The 25280-nt window shown below is 34.3% G+C and overlaps 1 protein-coding gene and 1 pseudogene across 1 annotated transcript; both read right to left on the bottom strand.

Moving 5' to 3' along the window:
- Positions 1–1096: 1096 nt before the first annotated feature.
- On the bottom strand, positions 1097–7802 carry LOC128163752 (putative amine oxidase [copper-containing]). The gene is made up of 3 exons (XM_052827405.1): positions 7696–7802; positions 2128–4187; positions 1097–1998 (listed from the first exon to the last, which is right to left on the bottom strand). Exons 1-3 carry the CDS (start codon positions 7697–7699, stop codon positions 1702–1704), a joined length of 2361 nt encoding a protein of 786 aa, XP_052683365.1. The 5' UTR covers positions 7700–7802; the 3' UTR covers positions 1097–1701.
- An 804-nt stretch (positions 7803–8606) lies between these two features.
- Positions 8607–24650, bottom strand: LOC128163753 (neurogenic locus notch homolog protein 1-like; annotated as a pseudogene).
- Between the last annotated feature and the right edge of the window lie 630 nt (positions 24651–25280).

Genomic DNA, 25280 nt, shown 5'->3' with positions numbered 1-25280 from the left:
TTGTATATCAAACATATGGCACTTTTCTGAGTTAACATAACAAGTCAACAAGTTTTAAGATCTGTTTCTTGTTAATAACTTGACAAATGACGGTAATGCTACCTGACCAATGGATATCTTTTACGAAATAGATACATCGACACATTCATATTGTAAGGTACTTTGAAATAAACAATAAATGTGAATACAGTTCTAGTATTTTTTATTTTTATATTGTTTTGGGGTTTTTTTATTTGAAAAACTGTTACGTAACGGCGTAGCACAGAATGTGTTTTAATCAAAACAAACCTTTTTAAGACTGTAAATATAACTGAGTTAGAGTTATCTCCTGTATTTTCTTTGCTACAGAGACAATACAAGGAAGTCATTCTATCGTTAAACCAGGTCCGTAGGACATTTATCATTTTAACGATAGAACATTCTATCTACACTCTCCATAGAAATACGATGTGAATTTCTTGCATGGAATTAAATATTTCCTTGCCTTTAGTCTATGTTTCCACAATATCACATTGCATGGATAAACTAAAACGATAATACAAATATTCTTTTCATGTATATTTATGATATCTTATGAGAGACATTATAAACTAACAAAAACATTTCAACTTTTGCCTTTTCTGATTTGAACACCGTGATGAACCTCCCGTGATTTAGTGCAGCCCACTCTTTCATAAACCTTTGATTATTAACGAGTCAAATGTATATCTCTACTTTTCATTCAATAAACGCATAACATATGTTTACCATTCCAAATTAACGCACAAGTGCATATCCAATCGTGATTTATACAAAAACAATATTGTTAATCATGAGAAACTTTCTAAAAAGATTATCACCTCTTCGTTTTGTCTGTATGTGTATTGTTAACACAGCTCGTCTAGGGGTAAAATGCCCGTTTCATTGTTGGTATCTTGTCCGTGTTGATATTTGCAGGCAGTTATTTGATACCTGCAGGTTAGGTATTAACGAAATATCGATATTCTCCAGCAGTGCTGATAATTAAACTATGTTTTCTTTAACTAATTGTTATATATAGTTGTCACTATTATTACACAATTTCTACATTTCATTTTTAAAAATGAAGGTTTTAGGATGTATGAATGAATCTGTTTATTTGACCTGATCACATTATGACGAAGTAACAAGATATACAACAGTGTCAAAAGAAACATAATCCTTGCATTTCTTTAGACCTGCCAACACTTCTGTGAAGAGAAAAAGCGCCTTTCAGCACGTGCTTCAGTTCTCCATATTAATTGCAACTTTTGCTATTGTCCACTATTTGACAATCCGTATAAAAAGTTATTTTGACATAATTTTTTCAACGGTATACAGATGCAAATGTATCGTCATTTTAATTGACAATCGACAACCATCTGTGGGGGAAACTCAACCAAACCGGCGTTTATGACATTCAGCAATGGTCAAGGTCTTGGGTCGCAACCAGAGGTTAAGATCGCAATGTCTTATGTCGGTCTCGAGCCTTTGAGATAAAAATCAGCCTCCATAACGGCACGACAAACGGCAAATGCAGTGTGTTTTAACCATATGCTGAGTGGATACTCACAGCTATTGTTCAGAGTATAAATGAACATATATGTCAAAATATACATATTGAAATATATCAATGAATATACCTATTGGTGTATATAAGATACAATTCTTTTAAATGTCATCAACAATAACATTTTACTAGGCTTAAATGGTAGGCCTGTCAATAAACATTTCCGGTTCTTTCAACAAATCCTCGACAGAATATGTCTTTGGAGGTTTACAAGTAAGGTCATTCAATTTTTGTGCCATTATTTTAAGTGAACTGCTTGGGTTGTCGTACTGTAGACGTATATTATCACCGATTCCAACACTAGGGTCTTCTGGGAAGTAGTTAAACGGAAGTAAGAGGAAGCTAATGTCATTTCCGGGTGTCGGCATAATAGGTAGATCCTCCGTGCGCGGAATGTGATGTACCCCTAATGTAACCCAAGCCACCAAGTCCTAAAAAAAACAGGGGGGAAAAAAGAAATAAACTACATTCAAATGCCACCTGCGGTTTTACCTCTTATTTTTCATTTCATTTAAAAAATAAAAGCGATGGGTTTTTTTTAATGTGAAGAATTTTCAAACCTCATTTTTTATATTTTCCTCGCCAATGAAAGCTTCAAAGTTGACTGTCCGGTTTTCACCATCATATGTTGCAAACTTTGATGAGCTGTGAGGTTCGTTTTCTTTGCGCTTTGTAACGGCCATTTGATACCTTGTCCAAGGAGATCCAGGTTCATTTCCGACATCCTCTGGCAATACTTTTTTCACAAAGCCTTTTGAAAGCAATCTGTAAGCTTTTGGATTATTATACTTGTCAAGATTGTTTTCATTGTAAAATATGTGGTACTTTGGGTTACTAAAATTAAACATATAAGCTGCCTCTCTTTCAGTTGCATAGTCGACTTTTACTATTTTTTCTTGAAACCAGTTCGATGAAGAATCCGCTTTTGAAAATGCATTTGGTACTTCATCAACTTCTACATTATACGTTGAGTAGCTATTTTGAGTGCCTCCAATATCTAAATCGACTTTAAAATTGAAGAAATGATTGTGTAATGTTCCGATAGCTTGGTCATTGACTTGAAATCCATACTTTGGACCGGCAGATTTGAAGGATGAGGCTATTATTCCAGATGCGGATACTTTAGTCTCCATTGCACCATTTTGGTAGAAAATAAATTCGAATATGTAATCATAATTAACTAGTGTAGCAATCATCCGTAACACCAAAACTACATTTGGTGCACCCTCAAAGTAACCGGATGGGGTTTCCGTTGGAGCATGGTGACGCCTTAATGGGCTTGCTGTATTGTGTTCAAATACACATATTGCCTTTTTATTAGTGACTGGTGTATTTGAGGTTTCTGACATAAATGTGGCGTCTATAAATGTGGCATGATAGGGACAATCAATACCAGGAACTAAAGTTTTCATATAGCGACCTATCATCACAACACTGTCAAAGTAATTGGCAAACCTTCCAAAAGGTTCCGAGGAAGAATAGAAAACACAAATTTCTTGGAGACCCAATTCATAAACTATTAAATCACCCTTATACCTTATATCATACAACTGTGGACCGTGAGTAGGAGATATCCCAAAACTGATTTTCCAGTTATCTGAAGTCACTGTCTGATCTTTGATCGAGTAACGTTTGCCATCGGGTTCAACTTCTATTGGAGGTCGTTGATAATTTTCTTTAATAACATCTTTATGAATAGGCATCTTTGGAAAGTCTATCTTAAGTGGAGATACCTGATTTTTCTCCCACTTATCCTTGAAGTCATCAAGAGATTCAAACAGTTGACCGTTGTACCAAACAGTATCCGCTTTCGGTGTGGATGTACCATTTATAGTCGCTAAAACTGCAAAATCAAGTGGATGCAGATTCCTTGGCTCCATTAACTGCACAAACGGGACCCATAACCCTCGATAGTTTTGTCCCTCAACACCAGCAATAACGGCTGCAAAAGGACTGACATTTTCCACGCCCAGACACGTCTTCCCACAGTTTATAGGCGTGCCGTGGTAACTTTCTTTTAGAATATTGCCAACAGTCTTGTTAGCGTCGGCAATTACCGTATCCAAAATGAAAACATACTCTGGAATTGTTATTGGTCTAAAGCTAAAGGGGATGGACCTGGTAGAACTACAAAACTGGATTTGTGACTTTAACTCAATACAGTACTCAGTTACCACTGGATTTGGGTTTGCTCCCTCAAACACCGTTACCAAGGATTTTCTGGTTGTAGATGATTGAAAAGCATCGTTCTTGTTTGGGAGAATAAGTTCCATTGCATAGATGTAGTTTGATCCAAGGGATGCTTTGCTAGGTTGAGTGATATTTAATGTTTCGTGGGCAAACATGAAGTTGAAGATTCTTGCGATTTCATTTCTTGTTAGGTCGTGAAAATTAGGAGGGTTCTCGGGTTCCCGGAGATCAATAATTCTCTGGTCAGAAACTTGTTTACATTCATGTAAAGTGGATGTTTGTTCTTCCTCTTTCTTCTGCACAGCCAACACAATAACAGTTATTAGAAGAATTAGGCAAATTATTCCTAGAAATAATGACAGCAGTTGCCAACATCTTGGGTCTTTCGTTTTCCTAACAGACTTTCCAGCCATGATTCCATATGATTCCCCTGACAATAAAATGTCTTTTTTAAATGGATATTTTCTTAATAAAATTTTAGGTAGCTAATATTTAATTTTTCAAATTATAAAATGCCAAATAAACGAAAGTTTTATCTAAATAAGAAATACTCCAGCATAACATAAAAACGTAGGAGCAATCAAATTTTAATTTTACTCATGTATGCATAGGACACAGTGAAATTCTAAATAAAAATAGAGGTAAAATTCTAATATATGTTGTTATATTCTTGAACGATTATGATGGGTAAATATTGCAGATATAAGAGAAGCCTTGTTAATTAGAGTCAAATTGTCTAGTTTTATTGACAAATTGACTTTAAACATACTTAAAACATATTACACCTTGAAAAAAGTCTCTAGCTCTCTTAGTTTACTCGTTTTTTAGATATCAACAAACTGCTATACATGCATATATACCTTACTTTTGCAATCGTTCCACCTTCTTGTATTTTATCATTATGATAGTTATCTACGTATTTCACAACCCGGTATAAAAACTGTCTTAAAAGGAATTTCTAGCAGGAAAGAATTTAGAATTTTTTCTAATAATCCTTTAAGTAAATTATTTCATGATTTTTAGAATTATTTTCCCAATAGTTTATTGTAATTTAAAGGTAAATATCTCACCTGTCAAGGAAGGGACACCAAAAAAGGTAAATATAAATAAATACCTTCCTGATTATGGTCCTTCGTTTGTTATAAATAGATTTTTATGAATCTGCATCTTAAAGCACTTATATGTTAATTAAACACATTGTCGATGAATAGCGTAAATTTCATGGCGATCAAGTAACAATGGCTAGGTAAGAGGTAGGTCAATGCTGGTAAGATATGTTTTATTCAGCGAAATACTTTAAATTGTTGGGATCTCAAATCCTTTATGGAGAATGGTCAACTAATCATCCATCAGATCTACATTGAAATTTTAGATATAATTTTTAGGGTAGAGCGGATTGTACGTTTTTTTAAGTCGTAAATATGATTCTTTAAGCTAGTGTCCTGATTTTTATTAATAAAGAGATTTATTTAGTTTTAATTTGAGAAGTTAGTTTTTGTGTACCTGTGACACCTGTAAATTGTTCGTCATATTGTTAAACGAGAAACTATTGTTTTGCTGACCCGTTTTTATCAAATTCACTGTTATTATATTGGGGGGATCAAAGACGTTCTTTTTGTAATTAACTTGAATAATGTTCTAGTAGCTGAATTGTATAGGTGGCTGCCAGCTCCCCTTTCCCTAAGACAGTAAATCATATATTCGTTGGTGTTTACAAATTATCATTTTATAAACTAATTGAATTTGAATCCTAGAATTTGTGATTTTTACATACTAGTTTTTTTTATTCCCAAAGTGCGCTACGCACTTAATATAAAAATGTTAATGTACCTTCACAACGCACTTTTAAAATAAAATATATCAAAGTACATTGATTTGGTGTTAACGCACTTTAGAACAAATTTTAAAAAGTGTGTTATTCTTTCAATGAATACACGTTGCCACAAAGCAGTCTCCGTATTTTTAGTGTATTTTGATCTAGCACGTAAACAAGATCCGGTTACAAATCAACGGAATGAAATTGAACCTCGGTGGTTTTCGTAACGCCTGAAAAGATTTAACTATTCATTGGCTGTTTGCTGTAAAGAGGTATAGCGCCTTTTCCCATTATTTCGCCTACACCTTGTATTTGGACGGGAAGTACATAGTGTTAAAGAAGAGATCTATATATATTGGGTGTGCTCATACTCAGAATGAATTAAACAAGATGATTTTTTTTTAACCAGAAGAATAGATACATGTAACTTAACCTCTCTATTCTGTTCATGTTTCAATTTTAAAAGTGAAAAAAATTACTACTTAGTGGATTCGATCCAGCGGCCATAAAATCATAAACACCTACGCGTTACCACTAGGCCACGCATATTACATTTTCGTCAGATGCATTTTCAAGATATATATTGCTTTATAAATGATTGTATTAAAAAAGACACTAACTGAAATATTTGTCTTATTTTCAGTACATTAAACCAAAGCTAATTCAATGTAAACGTGTACTACAATACCTGTAGAACATAATTTATATCGGATGTTTTTGGTTTAGAGTGGTTCAAATAGTCAAACATCCAATTTTTTATCGTATACAAACTACTTTCCTATATATCCCTAACAAAACCTGAATATTTTAATGATGTCGTGTAAGATGATTAAGACTCTTAGAGCATGGTGATTGTGTAAATTGCGTTTCTTTGAATATATTTAAACTAAATATTGTTTAATATGGAAAATGTCTGATGTTTGCAAAAGGCTATATTTGAGGCCAAATCGTATATTAAGTGCGCTATACCTCTTTCACATTGTCTTTACGTATGACCTCAAATTTTTGTGTTTTAGTTTTTTACTAAGTTCTAAAAGGTATTTGAAAATAGTTCATGCATTTTGTATATTGGGAATTTTCAAAATAAATGTTGTTTACGTCCATTTAAAATGCAACTGCCATGAATATATCTTGCATTGCGTAACTCATGTAACAGAGCAGAAAATATTTTATGCACCTCTTCTATCAGGTATTTCCAAAATGTTTACAAATGTACGTCCCTTTGAAAACGCAACTGTCTTGGATAAGCCTTGCGTTGCGTAATTCATGTAACATGGCAGAAAATATTTCATGCACTTTGTATATTGGGTATTTCCAAAATAAATGTTGTCTATTTGAAAATGCAACTGTCTTTTTTTTTTTTTTTTTTTTTTTTTTTTTTTTTTAATGAATTTATTAATTTCATACAAGAACAATTATGAAAATGCAACTGTCTTGTATAAACTTTGCATTGTGTAACTCATGTCACAGGGTGGAACTTATTGAAGGTAATTTAGTTTAAGAGCGAAAGGTTTATTTAGATAATTCACTAAAACCGTGTGATCATTATATCCTCTGTAAGAGGGTGATATTTTTTACTCGCATTTGCATGGTAACAATGATTTCATTCATGAAATAAGTAACGAAACAGCATTCTTTAAGAAAGATACAGAACAGTCGATCTTTCTTTGAGATATTGTGTTCCGATGGGGCCACTTCGACCTTCGCACTTTTGCCTAGAAGGCGAAGATGCGACAGTGCGAAGTTGCGTAGACAAAAGTGCGAAGGTGCGACGGCGAAGGGGCAAAGTGCGAAGTTGCGAAGACGAAAGTGCAAAGGTGCAAAGGCGAAGGAGTGATACTACTATCGCTCCTTCGCCTTCGCACTTTCACAATTTCGCCTTTGCATTGTCGTATCTTCCCCCTAAAGGCGAAAGCGCGAAGGTCGAAGTGGCCCCATCGGAACACCATAGTAAGAGGAAGTCGCGATCAAAACGTTAGAAAATTGGCAGGTGCTAGGTTTTAGAGAATGCCGAACAGTTACTGTATATAAAAGAATGTCCTTTGCTATATATGCATGCACGAGCAAAAAGGTTGATTTCAGAGTGCAATAATTGAAGTGGGATATGAGAGTCAAAACTTACCCATTCTGTAACCACAATAAGGCAAGCCCGTACTCTATAACAGCCGTGATAATTTTGCAAAATCTACGATATTCAAAATCACACACGCACTTATCGTTTTGGTTGAGTGCATTTATTTGTTTTGGGGTTTTCTATGGAAACCTATTCGGGTTTAGTCGAGTTCTTTAAGATTTTTAAAAGGTTAGATACATAATGCTCGTCTTCGATTCGTTACGATTTCAATCTTTCAAAACTTCAAGGGTTTCTTTTAAACGGATTTGATACCAAATGCGTTGATTTTACATGTAATATAACAAAATTTATCACGAACAGAACATTACACCCCTTTCTTCCGCTGTTGTACGTGCAAGTTTAGCCTTTTTCTCTTGATCTGTTCTAATTCGATAGATTATACCACATTTGGTACAAAGCACCCATTAAGGGTACATTAATACAGCACCTCTTAGCCTTAACTCCGATCCCTCACTATACATGTAGATTTGTTTGTCTTCAAATACTAGTAATGCACAAAAGCATTTTCCATAAATCAATTTAAGAGAATAGCGCGTAATGAATTTGCTTTGGCTATTCTTTTATTATACTAATTTATGAAATAATGCCAGCCTTCGTGGTATCTGTATCCGGTATCTGTATCAACGTACAACCAATAAAGGACAAAATCTCTCTCTCTCTCTCTCTCTCTCTCTCTCTCTCACACACACACACACACACACACACACACACACACACACATAAAGTCAGAGGTTCTTAAAAACTGATTAGATGTAAATGTATATGTTTCTGAAAGTTTTAGTGAATGGGTTCAAAACCTTGTAAATTCCTCCTCCAAATTTCACATCCATAAACAAGTGGCCCATGGCCACCTACTCACCTGAGCAACAATAGCCATAATTAAATCATCTTTATGGGGTCATATACAAAATATATGGACAATGTTGTAGTATAGATTTCGTAAAAAAAAAAAAATTAAATTGCATTTTGATTACATCACATCACAGTAGCATGCAATTGTGTTGTCAGGAGGCAAAATCCTGTCATTATTACATTTAATTTTAATCGAGAAGTTGCAGCGGTAATACACCATTCAACTGCTCAATTAACTCATTGTAAAATTTGCACTAATGAGGAATACTTATATAAATCGACGGTAAAATTGATGTTGTACAACTTGGGCTTATATTTATAACAACCGTACATGTACGTTGATGCTTTGTCGTGAATGTAACTTGTGTTTGATGGGAATTGTGAGACATAGGTAAGGTCAACACTCATCGTGGACACTTCTTTATTGAGACAGAGGTGACAGATTCTGGATTTAACAGCCGCCCGGTGTTAGGTTGATGTTGTCTATTGCTATGTCCCCGAGGCCTTTGTCCCGGCGTCCACTTCCTCCCCGTACTGTTTTGATGACGATCTATAAGATAACATACATGTATCTGTATCAATATTCTTCATCAGACAGAAACTGCAGGCTAGTTCACAACTAACACCGTACCATCTTAACAAGACCTTGGACTGTGGGATTTCGGTAGGATCTAACTCTCTTTTTCTTGTGTCAAAACAAGTTCAAAATGACGCTGGTTTCAAGTGATTGCGTAGTCTTGGCTCAAAAACTAGCCAAATCTCATGATTTCTAAGAGCCACGACTGAGTGGCAAGCAATGAAATAGACATGCCTTCGTCACATTGCTGTTTGACACAACTACCCAAAGTTCAAGCTCCTGTTAAAATGGTTTTAATGGTACTAATAGTTCTAGCTAGAGTGTGTGCTTAAAAGGACAGTTCGAATTTTTACTGTATTTGAAGTTCGTACTCAATATCAATGTATGTAAAGCTTCATCAACAAATCAAAATCCACCTGTTTATCACCTTTCAAAACTGGCTGATTAATAACATCCAAATACGACTGTGATACAAGATACCAAATTCTCGGCTATTCTTAATTTAAAAAAAGCTTTGCCTCAAATCAGTTAAATTATATCCTAATGCCCCTAACACACACAAAAATATACCTTACCTGGGTGGTGGAATCCAAACTAAGGTCAATGTTGTAGGTCCTCCACCAAAAGTCGTCTCTAGGACCCGAGGAGGAAAACTTCACCTCCTCCGCTCCATTGTTGGTTTTCAGTATCACGTAGATCGAGCCGATGTCACTCCCATAGGTGTGGAGATAGAAGTAGAGACAGTAGGGGCCACCTAACAACGGCAAGGCAGAGAGAACACTAATCCATCGATAATAAGGTTCTTGGTTAGGTTAAAAAAGTCCAAAGTTAATTCGTCTTCACATATTTATACTTTCATTATTACGTTTTGGTGTATTACTGAAACAGTTTTCTCCAAACCTTTACATACCATGAGAGAAAAGCTCAATATTAAAATTTTTTTGATTCATTACAGCTGTCATGTTGTAAATTTTGTATTTACACCCACCCACCCACCCAGTAAATTCAAAATTTACAACATGACAACAGCATCGAAAAAGTATCTCCATTTCATATAAAAGGCATTTTTTTAAAGTTGTAAAAAAGACGGTCCATGAGAACTTGTTGATTTTATTAATTGGCCAAATTGTGAATTTCGTTTTAAGAAGAAAACTTAAACACTTTCATTAACAAATTTGTAGCGTTGGGGCAATGCTCGAAATAAAACGTATTTTTAATTACAAAGAAACCTTCCTCATGTGCATTGAGGAGGATATTGTGTAACATTTAAAAAAGCATGCGCAGAAAAATATTTTCAAAAATTAAAAAAAAAATCCTCAACCAACTTGGAAACGCCACATTGCTGATAAGTGACGCCACATCGCCTGGAGACCTCCCGCTCGCCTCTGTGTATTTATAGTATGAGCCCAACCATGCGTAAGAGGGGCCCGTGCGTCGATCAGGGGTGCTTCCCTGTCAATAGATGGGTAACGTTTAATGTGGGGGGAATTAGAAGTGAACAGAACACAAACTGAGTATGCATTTTCATGCATTTTCGCTCTTCTCAGATTTATAACATTTTTATAATATTTTATCTTCCCCGAAGTTGCATGAAAATAATCCCCAATATGAAGATCAAACAAGTTTATTTTCTCGGTCTTTTTTTTTTAAATTATATAAAAATTTCTAATTTTATGTTTTTAATCACGGTAATAAATACAGTTCAAAGATTAATTAACACATAATATATTTCCCTTTACTCCAGTTCAAAATACACTAAATGTATAAAAATGTTCAAAAAAGAAAAAATATGTAGAAAGACAGAGCATACATAATTCCTGGTGAATGAAATCAAAGTCGTCGTTTGTGTCCTCTACCAAGAAGCAATCGGGGTCATCTACCACCTCAAAGCTGCACCTGTACTCTATATCCACTTAAAAAAGAATATGGCATTAGGGGAACAGTAAAAAACAAACAAACAATTGGTGAAATACATGTAACTTTGGTTCCTAAATCAACCTGATGTGTACCCTTGCATGTAAATGCATACAGATACTAGTATCAAGTAATCGATTACTTGTTTTAAAGTAATCGATTACAATCGATTTCAGGACAAAAATGGGTGTTATTGATTAATAATCGATTACACTAAATTCCCCAATGTAATCGATTATTTATCGATTACATTTTTAAGTAATCGTGCCCATGCCTGATGCTTAGAAGAGATTGTATGCAATAGTCACAGAAAATCATTTGTTTAAAAAAATATTATAATAATTGTTTAACAGTTTAAGTAATCTCTTTTTTACTTTATTGATTTTTTAAATATAATATTTGAGTTTTGGTGAAGATTTAGGTTTCTATAATTACGTGTAATTCGCTTAAAAACGTACCAATATCACAGTTTTGCCCTTTCCAGCCATCGTTACATCGGCATTCCCAGGTCTTTGACGAAGTTGCAAAACAGTCACCATTCACACACGTGTGGTTAGCACAGACGTCTGGTGCAAAAATATCATACTATAATTCTCAAATCATTCCGTGAATTGCAATAAAAAGTAAGTGATGTTTCAGACCATCATTTTCTAACATTGTTCGATACATCGGCAATCAATATATTGCAGAAATAAATGTTTTGATATTTACTTTATCAGAAAATATACTAATTTGATTTATACCTTTTGATCAACAGAATATGTGTGCATCCCCGGTCAATATGTGCTAATAATTACATTTAACTTTTTGACCAACAAAATATGACTGTACCACCGGTCTATTTGTACAGCTATGTAATTGATAAATACATATATACTTTTTATTACCAAATTATTTACGAGTGTTCTCCAAGACCCTGATACGTACGTATTTTACATAACAGGCCTGAGTACTGCTCAGGGCAGTCACAGTGGTATTTCTCAGTGGTCTCAGGTACACACACTCCGCCATTTTGACAGTCTTTGTTGTCACACACATCTACAAACGTTTCACATTCCTTGAGAAAACAAGGCCTTTGAAATACATTTATAAATGTAAACTTAATAAGTAAGTATTTCTAATTTGCGTATAGCCGGTTTAGAATTAATTCAAGACAATTATTTTGACAATTATTTTTTGTGAACAAGAAGTCGTTTATATATATTTCACAGAAAAAATGACACTAATATTTACGAGCAAAGGTTTGTCACGAATATATATACATGTATAAAGTGAGTAACATATAGCACGATACGAAGTAAATTAACCGGGGAAAAAAATGGATAAAATATTTTTGACTTTGATTCAAAACTTGGACTCCAAAGGACATACGTGTTTCACAGAGATCGCCGGAGTAGTACTCGGGACAGACACAGACGGGATCGCTGGAGGTGAGGAGTGTGGTACAGTCCCCGTTCACGCACTGTGTGCTCTCACAGGGGTCAAGGACGGCTGTAAAATCAAAGTTCACCCATCAGTAATAAACACTTATTTCATCATCTTTCTCTAACAAAATTGAACATTCCCGTTGGTATCAATATATACTATAAGGTACTTGGACTATTTTTGAAAATACCTAATATCAGTAATTAAATTTTGTTGTTTTACGAGTTCTTCTATTAAAAGGAAAAAATGTACTTACAACAAAGCTGGGGCTGAATCCTCACCCTGTCTATAGCCAACTTTTCGTTCCCATACACACCTTCAAATTCCACCTAATAAATGTGGATTGAAAGAAGAGAATAGAAGGCTTATGCAAAATGATGTTGTCGCAAAGAGATCAGTAAGTTTGACGGTAACTCAGAAAAAAATATATTCACATTACTTGAACTTGAGAACTAAAAATTCAAAATCAAAGTTTTTATGCACATGTTTGAACAATAATCCCCCTGCTTTCGTTGGACTTGAGCTGCTTACTTTCAAATCGTCGACCGCTGGTAGATCAATGCTGACTTCCCTCCATTTATAGCCTGTGGCATCAGTGAATGAGTGAGTACTTTTGACGGTGCTGCCGTCCTTGATGATGACCTTCAGGGTCGTTCTCTCAGTGCCCGTGGGGTAGGACAGAAACAGTTGGAATCTGAGGCACCGATCACCACCTTTGAGTATCAGTATTAATGTAATCTGAGGCACCGATCACCACCTTTGAGTATCAGTATTAATGTAATCTGAGGCACCGATCACCACCTTTGAGTATCAGTATTAATGTAATCTGAGGCACCGATCACCACCTTTGAGTATCAGTATTAATGTAATCTGAGGCACCGATCACCACCTTTGAGTATCAGTATTAATGTAATCTGAGGCACCGATCACCACCTTTGAGTATCAGTATTAATGTAATCTGAGGCACCGATCACCACCTTTGAGTATCAGTATTAATGTAATCTGAGGCACCGATCACCACCTTTGAGTATCAGTATTAATGTAATCTGAGGCACCGATCACCACCTTTGAGTATCAGTATTAATGTAATCTGAGGCACCGATCACCACCTTTGAGTATCAGTATCAATGTAATGTGAGGCACCGATCACCACCTTTGAGTATCAGTATCAATGTAATGTGAGGCACCGATCACCACCTTTGAGTATCAGTATCAATGTAATCTGAGGCACCGATCACCACCTTTGAGTATCAGTATCAATGTAATCTGAGGCACCGATCACCACCTTTGAGTATCAGTATCAATGTAATCTGAGGCACCGATCACCACCTTTGAGTATCAGTATCAATGTAATCTGAGGCACCGATCACCACCTTTGAGTATCAGTATCAATGTAATCTGAGGCACCGATCACCACCTTTGAGTATCAGTATTAATGTAATCTGAGGCACCGATCACCACCTTTGAGTATCAGTATTAATGTAATCTGAGGCACCGATCACCACCTTTGAGTATCAGTATTAATGTAATCTGAGGCACCGATCACCACCTTGAGTATCAGTATTAATTTAAATTTTCTTTACAACTTATACCTTAACATTGTTGAATACCTACTTTGATCAGGAAACCCAGCTAACAAACGCATTTATGCGTATATTTAACATTTTTACCTCTTTCAGTTTTTTTTACTGGTTAAAATGACAAAATACACACTCTTGAATCTCACAGAGGTTTCCATCTTTGCAATGGACCCAGGCGCAGGAACGCTGCGTACATAAGGTGATATAAGCTCTGCCATTACGTATCCTTCAGACGCGGTAGTCATTTCCTGTCGGTAAGTATGTGAATGCCAAAAGCATAATGCATCATAAAAGTGAAATTTTAATTTTCTTTTAATAATATTTTTTTTCAATTCATTTATCTAATATTTGAAGATATTCCATAATCATCAATATTTGGTTTCGGTTACATAATGCAAAAATCACCTTCCCAACGCTCCATATCATGTCACTTCCTGTTGGATTATTGCGCATGAGCGTTGTGAGGTCATCTTCAAAGCTATCCCAAACAGATGCGCCCGCTAATTTATGGAAATTCAATGTTGTTAACATTTATTTTTTGTGTGGCAATATAAGTGATTTTTTAAAATTCAGATACATTTTTGGAGCAATTTTCTTGAAAAAGTATGTCACTGATTACGTCAGTACCTTCCACTTCATCACAGTGCGTGCCGGAATATCCATTCTCACACTCACAGGAGTATTGTGTTGTGTTGTATCCGTCATGGCACGTGGCCGGGTACTTACAGGGAGAACTTGTGCAGGCTGGTGACAAAATACCAAACGTAACTTTTCCATAAGCTTGCTATTTGTGGAATTATCATATTGCTATAGAAATGTACCCTATTAACATTTATCATGATGCTTTTTTAGAAACGGAATCACTTTTCCTAATTTCCCCATCATACTGGGGATCTAATACAGGTTTTTTAATTTTTTTTCTTTCAATTTTTATGTATAAAATAGTTTACATGTGCAATTTGATTGACTGACTAAAGATTAAATGTTATAAGTCAAGTTATACGCAAGATACAGAGGTCAGAATTCATCGTTTTGTATACAAAGCTACAAAGCTCCAACAATTTTTTTTTTTACAAATTATGAGAAATAAAGGTAATTGCCATTTCTATGACAAATGACTCACTGGTAAACGAGATAAACTGATTCACTATGTTGATAAAAAATAGCATCAACAAAAGAAAGAGAAAGAAAGGTTCTAAATTTCGTATCTTGCTTTTAATTAAAAAAAACGTTCAGTTTTCAACAAAGCATTAGAGTTACTCAAATGAACAACTCTGGACATTACAAACTGAGAAATAAAAATTGGAAATTTTGAGCTTAAATCGAATCAATTTATGTTAATTTATAGGTATATAAATTCTTATTAACGCTAATTTCATGGTGTTGTAGATGCATATATATCTGTTTTGCTTGTATTATACATTTTATCATAAGAATTGTTTGATGGATTTCATCATACCAGACGCTAAGGTTCTCACTGTCAGGTTAAAGCCACTTCCTGGTGTGACGTCACTATAGGTGGCGCTGTCAAATCGGATGATCAACATGTTCTGAGGGCCGACTCTTTTTCTTATGAAGTACGCAAAGTCAGTTTGACCACAAACACTGAAACAAGAGTGCACTTGTCCATGCGTTCGTGTAATTTACATTATACAGGTATATATGTTATATATGTTATAACGAGTAAATTATAATGATCAAGGTAGATAGTTTTATCCTTGCCATATATACTTATATAACATTTTTGAATAAGTTTTCTCGTTATGTCACAAATGAGATAATTTTATTACTATGCCCTGAAAATTGCTGAATCACACCGGAAACAGTTATATTGCCCTCCCGGAAACAGTTATATTTCACAGGAAATAGTTATATTGCCCTCCCGAAACTGTAATATCACCATCGCGTGCAAGAATTCTGCATATTAATTACGTCGGGTTCGAAATTCAACAAGTCAGTTGCTAAGCAAACGTAAACAGATCCGCGAATTTTAAACATGTCAGGCCAACGTCTGCGGTTTGTTCATCTAAATTCAGATGTACTCGATAGTTTAATTGATGAAAAAAATTCGGCAAATACGACAAAAGAGAAAAACTCAAGCATTAGTGTTTTAAAAAAATTTCCTCTGCCTTGTGAATTAAATAATATGTTGATAACCCGAGTTTGATTTGTTTAAAAATGTTATATAACATATATCACATGTCTTCTCGGGCGACAATACCAGAATATTTGTCCCTCGGTGACAGGAAAGCCCTGGAGTGTTATGTCGCCCTCTGCCTTCGGCATCGGGCGACATAACACTCCAGGGCTTCGGCATCGGGCGACATAACACTCCAGGGCTTTCCTGTCACCTCGGGTCAAATATTCTGGTATGTCGCCCTCGAAGCCATGTAATATATGTATAATATTGCCCTTTTTAGTGATAAAACTTTTAAAGCAGTCTATGTGTGATATAAAATCTAAAGATTTATAATACCTTTTTAGATTTTGATCGCAATGTCTAGCTGTTATCAATCTTGTTAAAACTTTTTTTTCTGATGAAGACGCAACAATTAAATTGTTTGTTTAACAAATTATTATAACAGTCATCCCTGGACGTAACAATATCATCATCGTAATTGTCAATATAAAGGATGATGGCTGCAGATACACTGATGGAGATTACGATGTCCCGGATGTTATACGTACAGTTTTCCCGGGGACCCCGGCAGGTAGTCTCTGATCTCCAGGGCGTGGTAGCAGGCGTTCTGTGTGCTTACAGGGAGGTCCATAGAGTGAATGACCACATCCATCCGAGTTTTCTCCGCTCCCTTGTGAGATACATATTAATTTTATTTTTTTATTTATTTATTTTTTTCTTTTTTTTTTTTTTTACAAAATTACAATAATTTTTGTCATTATTTGAGTAATTGATATCAATTGTTTGCATTGGCAGGACTAATTTGATTTGTCTAAAGTACTTAAGATAATCAATAACTTGTCTCTCATAAAACATCTCGACAACTTGCAACACTAAATGTAATGATTCAAACATGATTTTTTGTTTGCTTTTTGCGCGACATTCACTAACATATGAGAGATTCACGTGAAGCATAGTTAGCCATTGATAGTCAACATGAACAAACCTTAAATAGCCATGTACACATCATGCCAGCGGTGTATGGAGACAGGACAATATTGTGCGCTTCATGGACATTCATGTCTATCACACCACCACCCCCTGACAACGGGTAAACCAAACTTTGGTCAGTTGTGTTGAAATTCACACATACAAGTTAATTTTCATTTCTTGCTTTTGTTTTAAGTTCAAACTCTTTGTATAAATTAAATTCATTGGTTTGTTTTAGGTATTATATTTATTAAATTTAAACGTTTCTCTATTTTAGTAGTCCCTCCGTCAAATATCTTGTCTACCCCCCGACAACTTACCTGGACTTGTTTCTACCTGTGAGCAGTCCGCCCCCGTCAGGCCCTCCGGACACTCACAGCTACACGACCCTCCCGTCTGCTTTACGAACCCGGTGTTCTGACAAACGGGCGGGTTACTGCAGCTATCTGTTAGTCAATGAAAACAGTTTTTATACTTTTAAACCAAAAATCATGAGTATATCAAAGAGCATATTTCAATAAATAAAATATGCATACAAGAAATCTTTCTTTATACATCTCTGTTATTTTTAAAAGCAGTTTGAGACTGCAAATTGAAATCTTTTTTGAAAGAGAGTGTTGCAAAAAAGCTTTATCACTCGCCTAAACTAGGCATGACTTATTGCGGGGAATTTTACAAAACGTTCTTAGGTTTCACAGATATTTTTTAGATTTTTTTCCCAAAAGTTCCATTTTAAAAAAAATATGCCTCAATGAAACAAAAATCGGAAATCGCAGTTTTCATTAAATTGTCTTACTCTAAACGTTAAGATTAAATTAATTCTGTTTCAAGGAGGCAGTTTTTCACAACAATGAGGATTCCCCTTTTATAAAGCGTGAAATCTGTCACGTTTGTCAGTGTAAACATTTTCAATTTTATATAATGTTCTTATAAGAGTTAATAAAAACTTTCTATATAAAATTCTACACTGCTTTATATACACAGTTGTAAGCAAAAAAAATACATCAAATTATGTAGCTTTGATTTTTCCATTTTATCTGCAACTCCTTTAGGGAAAATTAGCATAGGAACTGCAACATCTTTTACAGAATTATTACTTGTTAATAAAAACAAGGTATATTGATAAGAGGGATGTAAGTAGTATCTATATAAATGCTTCTTAACAACCATTTACTATAGTTACTGTAGTTCAAATCATGAAATATTTTTTTTTTTTTTTGCATAAGGTTACCAGCACATCCGGTTAGTAGAGGCGTTATACATTTTCTGTACATATAAATATGTCTTTAAAATCTTTAAAATCTTAATTCAGTTGGGTTACCTGCACATCCGTAGAAGCTATTGAGTTCTGGACAAGTCGTTATGAGAGTTAGTGACTAAGTAGGACAGGTCCGGATCAACGAGCGTAAAATACTGTAAGTACAACCAAACTCTTAATGATAATCCATTAATCCATTATACATACTAGATTTTTGATAATGCATTAAGATAGAAAGTACTTTATCAAATATTGTAGTCAATCAAATCTTCATCATTTTATTTGAATATCGAAAACAATTGAAATTTTGTTTTCAACCAAAATTTACATCATATTTTTATTTTAAGAACATGCTTATAAATTAACAAAAAACAGCCCGTGTTCCTCATTCTTTCATATCTCACGCCAAAAAAAAAATTTAAAACAGAACATCATGACTTCATCGTTTAATTAAATTTTGCTCAAAAAGCGCAACAATTCAATTGTTCGGTAGATTTAAAAAAAAAAATTTTTGACAAAAAATACATCATATAAACTGTTGTATAAACACAGGCCAACACGTCACGATTCTGCCGTAACTCTATATATCCGTGATATAAACTCGGTTAAATCATGATGAAACATCTTCATTTATCAGAGCATGCAACCAATTACACGGCTAACTGGGTAACAAATAAATTGTCAGTATGTTCTAGGATGCATGAAATCCTTAAAAAAAGTTTCAATTAGAAAAAGCCTCGGTGCATGTGGCTAATTTCACACTAATCCAAAAAAGGGTTTTATGTAAAACTTAATATGTTTTTTTTCTTCGGTGCATAATGATTGACAATCGCCATAGTTACTGGTATAAAAAAAATCTAGAGTGCAGAATCTATTTATCCTGAATGATTCATTTCATTATCAGTCCTTGGGTACACACTTTATGGTTAAAAATCTTTATAGCCAACTTGAAACAAGATTCAATGTCAAATCAGACAGGGTGTATTTAGTGAGAAAATGATTGAAAAGGTTGCTCTGACAAAATTGTTCGGTTAAAGGCACTTTGATGTTCTCAGGCAGCATTCTCTGGAATAGCGTTTTCTAAAATCCAGACAATTCAAAATGTTTACTAAACATGTTGATTCTTATTCATGGACATCAATTTTCATGGATTTAGTAATACTCCCAGTTTTATATTATCAATACAATATGATATTACGTGTATACACTGTGAAATCATTAGATTTTGTCGTGGCTCAGTTTTCGTTGAATTCGAGTATACCTCTCATCCACGAATTAACATCCTCCACGAATCAAGTAGTTAGGGTCATTAAGTTATATTTCTTTTTGTATGTATGAAACAATACACGAAATCACGTCCCTTCAAACCTGAAGCAAGCCACGAGAATTGGCCCGTACAAATAATATAATGATTCCACAGTATTTCATTTCAATGAATTTTATGGATCAACTCAACCATGAAAGCCATGAAAATTGGTATTAAACCAATTTTGATAAAACCACTAGATACTAATATTTGACTTATCAGTCCCTTAATCTTATTCTCACGTTGAATGCGCATTTTGCTGCTTGGATATATTTGTTACATGTATTTCCTCTGTCAGCTGTACAAGTTTTATGCTTTTCTTCAGTAACCACTTTCTGCGTATTGCTGCAGGAAGATCATCTTTCAGAGAAAAAAAAGGTATGGATTGCACAGTCATATAAAAAGTAGCATTAATTGCCAAGTAGCAGAGATTACAACACTGAATAATGTCTATTACATTATATCAATAGATGTATATCAAATAAACTGTCTTCAATGTTTCCTTAAAAATTTGTTTTTCCTGTAAAGAAAATACAAATCCTCTTTGAATTGGTGCTTGTTATATGTGCATATAAATTTAACCAATATTTCCGCATGTTTGTGTTAATTTTTTTTAGCGCTTTTAAGAATAATTTTATAAATCATAGTTTTATTATGCACTCTACGAATGAATATTTAATGAATATAGTTATTTACTTAATCAAAGGGTAAACGTTTATATAGTGACCTTGAGGATAACCTATTATGTTTTGTCATATCGGGCAGCACCATGTATCCAAACTCAGCAGCCCAAATATCAGAATCCTTTACCTTCTTTTATTAAAAAGGGGTGTTCATGTATATAGAGGGCATCCCATCAAATTGTAAATGTAAGTAACATATCATGTGATTTTGCAACACTCACGTAAAGATTATACTGGAGAACTGAACCCAGGTCATACTCCCTGGCATTCGCTAATTGGTAGCCAAAAAAGTTGATTGCTGAAGACGTTCTAGGCCAGATTGTGCTGATAAAGAACTCCCTGTCTTGTAGCCTCGATTGTTCGTGCAGGGATCCCGCAGCGTGCATCATTTCATGCAAGGTTGTTTCAACCTGAAAATCATATTAATCAACGATATACTGAGTATTGCCGATAAACCGTTTACAAAACATGAAGCAAAGCTTAATTGTTTTAAAATAAAAACAATCAAAAGGATATAAACAAGAGCAATAAAATTTTAATTTAGTAATTACAATGTAGATAAATGAAAAATAATACGGTAACAAAAAGAGCGCTGTATCTTTTATACTTTTCAATATATACACAGGTGACATTTCGACATCTACAGTCAAGTTTACCCAGTTTGTTGTTTTTGTTTAACTGCAAATGACCTTTGATTTAAACACCTAGACTATAGTTGATTACTGTTTACGCGGCTATGTTAAGGCTGCCCGATTAATTTCACAGCGATATGTAGAAAGTCACTTGTCTGTACTTCATAAGATATGACGTCATAGTTAACTTTGACGTCACGATCTGCATTCCTTTCGATCGTTTTTAGGGAATGTATCGTAACGTAATAAGTGATATTCATTGTGCATAATAAAACCGCTTCATTCCTTTACATAGACACTGTTGTAAATACTAGTGATACTAAATTCAATATCACCGATATGGAGTATAAAAAAATCAACAGTTTTAAAGCTTCGTAATAGGTAAATTACTATTCATAAACTTGTGGTTTTGAGACTCCCCCTGCTTCGTGTAATCTAATGAATGGTGATATGTATGTGCATATAAAAAACGGCTTGGCACAAGTGAAAGATAAAAACAATCTTAGTATATTTTACGTGAAATCGGGAGAGAAAATAAGTACCACTGTGAATCTTGCTGGGGGAAACCTACCGATTGACCCGATTTTGTGTAAATCGAGCCTAAAAGGTAAAAATGTGCCTAAATTCGATGGCGGTGCGAAATGTTTTGACAATATTTCAAATAAACGAAATATTTATTTGAACCCCCAGCAAGAACTGCAAAATACATTACTTATCGAAGGATTTGTCATAAAAATATTTTTGATTAAATGTCATTATTCACTTGTGGCGATGCGATTTTTATAGATTATTTACCGTGTTAGAATACACCCGTCACGTGATTAAGAAAAATATATGACGTCACAAAAATACATCAAATATAGTGTTGGATGCCACTGTTAACTTATGTAATAAAAGTTTAAAGAAACTCACTCGGTTAAAGCATTTTTCGATAATTAAAATAGTATCATTTTTCGATATATATTTAGCTTCGGACAGCCTTAACATAGCTGCGTAATTGTACAGTTATCAGAATTCCTCTCATATGATTATAATTCATACATGTACGTTGTGTGTTTGTAAGTCATTGCCATTATGTGGTTTATAATACTCACTGTTAGACAGTAGCCTTTATAAAGATACAGTGGTTGATCTGGCGCGTTGTATGTACCAACATGCGAAGCGCAACTGAAGAGAAAACATTTATCAATGTCGCTACCGTCCATTATTTACCATACATGTGTATCTCTTTCTCAGTACATCCCTAATTGTCCTTTATAGTTAGAAAAAATCTCTCTCTCTCTCTCTCTCTCTCTCTCTCTCTCTCTCTCTCTCTCTCCATACCTCTGTCGATCACCCTTTATTCTGATATAGGCGTTCTGATTGGTGTACGGGACCCACGTGACACATCCGGCCTGGTTGAATTTCTGCACAGCCTCCTCGATCACTGACTGTGCCTTAGCCTCTTCCGCTTTTAGAATATTAGTCTACGTCATTTATCTTGTTTACATGCCAAAATGTAATTATGTAACTGATTAATTGCCTTTATTTTTACTCATTTGCTCTGAATCATGTTCTAGTAAATTGACATTTGGAGACTTTTACAAAAGAATATTCAATTTTGTTAATACAGATACTCAAGTGACATATACAGATACTCAAGTGACATATACAGATACTCACGTGACATATACAGATACTCAAGTGACATATACAGATACTCAAGTGACATATACAGATACTCAAGTGACATGTACAGATACTCACGTGACATATACAGATACTCAAGTGACATATACAAATACTCAAGGGACATATACAGATACTCAAGGGACATATACAGATACTCACGTGACATATACAGATACTCAAGTGACATATACAGATACTCAAGGGATATATACAGATACTCACGTGACATATACAGATACTCACGTGACATATACAGATACTCACGTGACATATACAGATACTCAAGGGACATATACAGATACTCACGTGACATATACAGATACTCAAGTGACATATACAGATACTCAAGGGACATAAACAGATACTCACGTGACATATACAGATACTCACGGGACATATACAGATACTCAAGGGACATATACAGATACTAACGTGACATATATAGATACTCAAGGGACATATACAGATACTCACGTGCAAACGTGGGCAGGTCGATCATGTACGGAATGACTTTGTTTCTCCACTTCACTTCTTCTTCATCTACGAATATTCTTTTTTCTCTCGTATTTTTAATTTTCTGTTTCAAATAAAAAACCATTACATGTAAAATGACCACTAGATGTCCACTTTTGGGGTGGTGGTTGTTTAGAAGAAAGGGATATATCAACGACATAACAGTTTAAAATGGTTTACTTTTGTTGTCCTGGTATTGATAAACAACTACCACTGACGCGCTTGCCGTTCTGGTTTTTTTTTAATATTGAGTGATAGACTTTTTTTTAAAAACGCTTGTTCAGTGACATTAAAATGAAATCTTATGCATTAATCACCTTGCTTCGATATCATAGATTATTAATACGTGGTATGGTGATAAGATCAACCAATAATGTCGTTACCTGCATCTGTTTCCGTTCAGGCTTGGGATGTACATCCATTAGCTGTCCTTTTTTGGATTTTTTGAGTTTCTTGTTGATGTTTTTCGGCTGTTGGGAAAAAAATCACTAAGAATCATTTTATACATTGTATATATTTGCATTGTTCTGATGTATATGTGAATAAAATATATCCAAGGTGATATGCATAAGTTTGAAAGAAAAGCAAACCGTATACTTATGCAATAAACACTACAGAATGGCATTGAGAAAAGTTTCTTCTTTTTCTTCTTCCAAATTACCCAAGTTACGTGAACGTAATTTCAGTTTATGTATTTTTTAAATGACTTCCCAAGGTTGTTATAGATAAGTGACTTTTAAACGGAAGTATGACTAATTTTTGATTTGGTCCATTTGTATTTTGCTTGACAAGTTTGTTATTCTTTAATATAAAAAATCCAAATGAATACCATCGCTGTATTAAACAACTCATCTGTTAACTCAATGTGTATGTTTTCTACTAAATTCATCATTGAAATTTTATATGTTATGAGAGAACTTTTTTCATCTTTCCCCATCTATCCATCATTTTTACTTGTTAGATATATGCTATGCTTGTTAGAAAATATTTTGAAGCTCGTTCAAACTCAAAACTTCTACTGCCCCCTGTGGCTTGAAATTGTTCTTTGTTAAAACTTCCCCCCATCCACCTTACCTTTGTCTTTACAGACTTGATAAACACCACATTGCGCTCCACCCAGTTTTCCTCCTCAGAGTCAGGGTCCAATAACGCCTGACGATGAAATATTACAATGTTGTTTTCATTGATGTTATTAAAACTTTTGTTTTCGATTTGACATGGTAATTTTCAGGAGAATTTTTTTCCATTAAAATGTATATTGCTAGGATACCTTGATTACATATTTTGATTATAATTTCTTATTCTCCAGCTTATACCAATGATGGTATTTCTTTCTTTTAATCACAATGAATAGTAATATTAGATACCTTGTTGAGCACTTTTGGGTCTTTTCTGATTTTCGTAAAATTCTTTTTATTCGATGGTATGTCTGAGAGAAAAAAAACCAAACAAGAGTTCACCAATAGCACCTGTTGTTTTTTTTTTTCTCTCCATTTTTTGTACACTGTAACAGTTTATATTGTGTTAAATAAATGAACTTAAATAGTAAGACGTACACATATTAAGTGAAATTATTTGTATCATACAGGAATATGAAAAAGATTATGTTATTAATATAATAAGTGTATTTCATTTTGTAATAGTTGCTTTTACTGCATGATTTGATTCATATTTATAAACAAAAGCTGTTTGTATTTCCCATTCAGCAGAGGTGAAATACTTAACACTACATGTTCAGTGTTACATCTTTTTCAATAATAGCATCCTAAAGAATAAAATGCGATTGTAGTTTTTAAACCTCTTTTTGGTTACTTTTTGTATTTGTTAGTTATCTGTGTTTATGTCTTGTGGTCAGACGCGACTTATCTCCATTATTTTCATTTTTTCCCGATCTTTACAGTGTGAAGACTTCCACTACGTAATTCCGTAATCAAATTTGATTTTTATTTGATATTTTTCTTTTTGGACCTATAGTTTCAATGGAAAGTATTTACTATGATAATATTCAGAAGCATCCAGTTGCATTTTACATGCTATGATAAGGAAAATCCAA

This window comes from Crassostrea angulata, chromosome 9, assembly GCF_025612915.1.
Source record: "Crassostrea angulata isolate pt1a10 chromosome 9, ASM2561291v2, whole genome shotgun sequence".
Lineage (NCBI taxonomy): Eukaryota > Metazoa > Mollusca > Bivalvia > Ostreida > Ostreidae > Magallana > Magallana angulata.
This window is presented reverse-complemented; position numbering and strand designations above follow the sequence as displayed.

Bases quoted from the DNA above. Each gene is read 5' to 3' on its own strand.
- LOC128163752 (XM_052827405.1), bottom strand. The intron at 1,999-2,127 runs GTTTGAAAATTC...TGTTTTTTTTAG, and splicing joins AGGAAAATATAAAAAATGAG to GACTTGGTGGCTTGGGTTAC.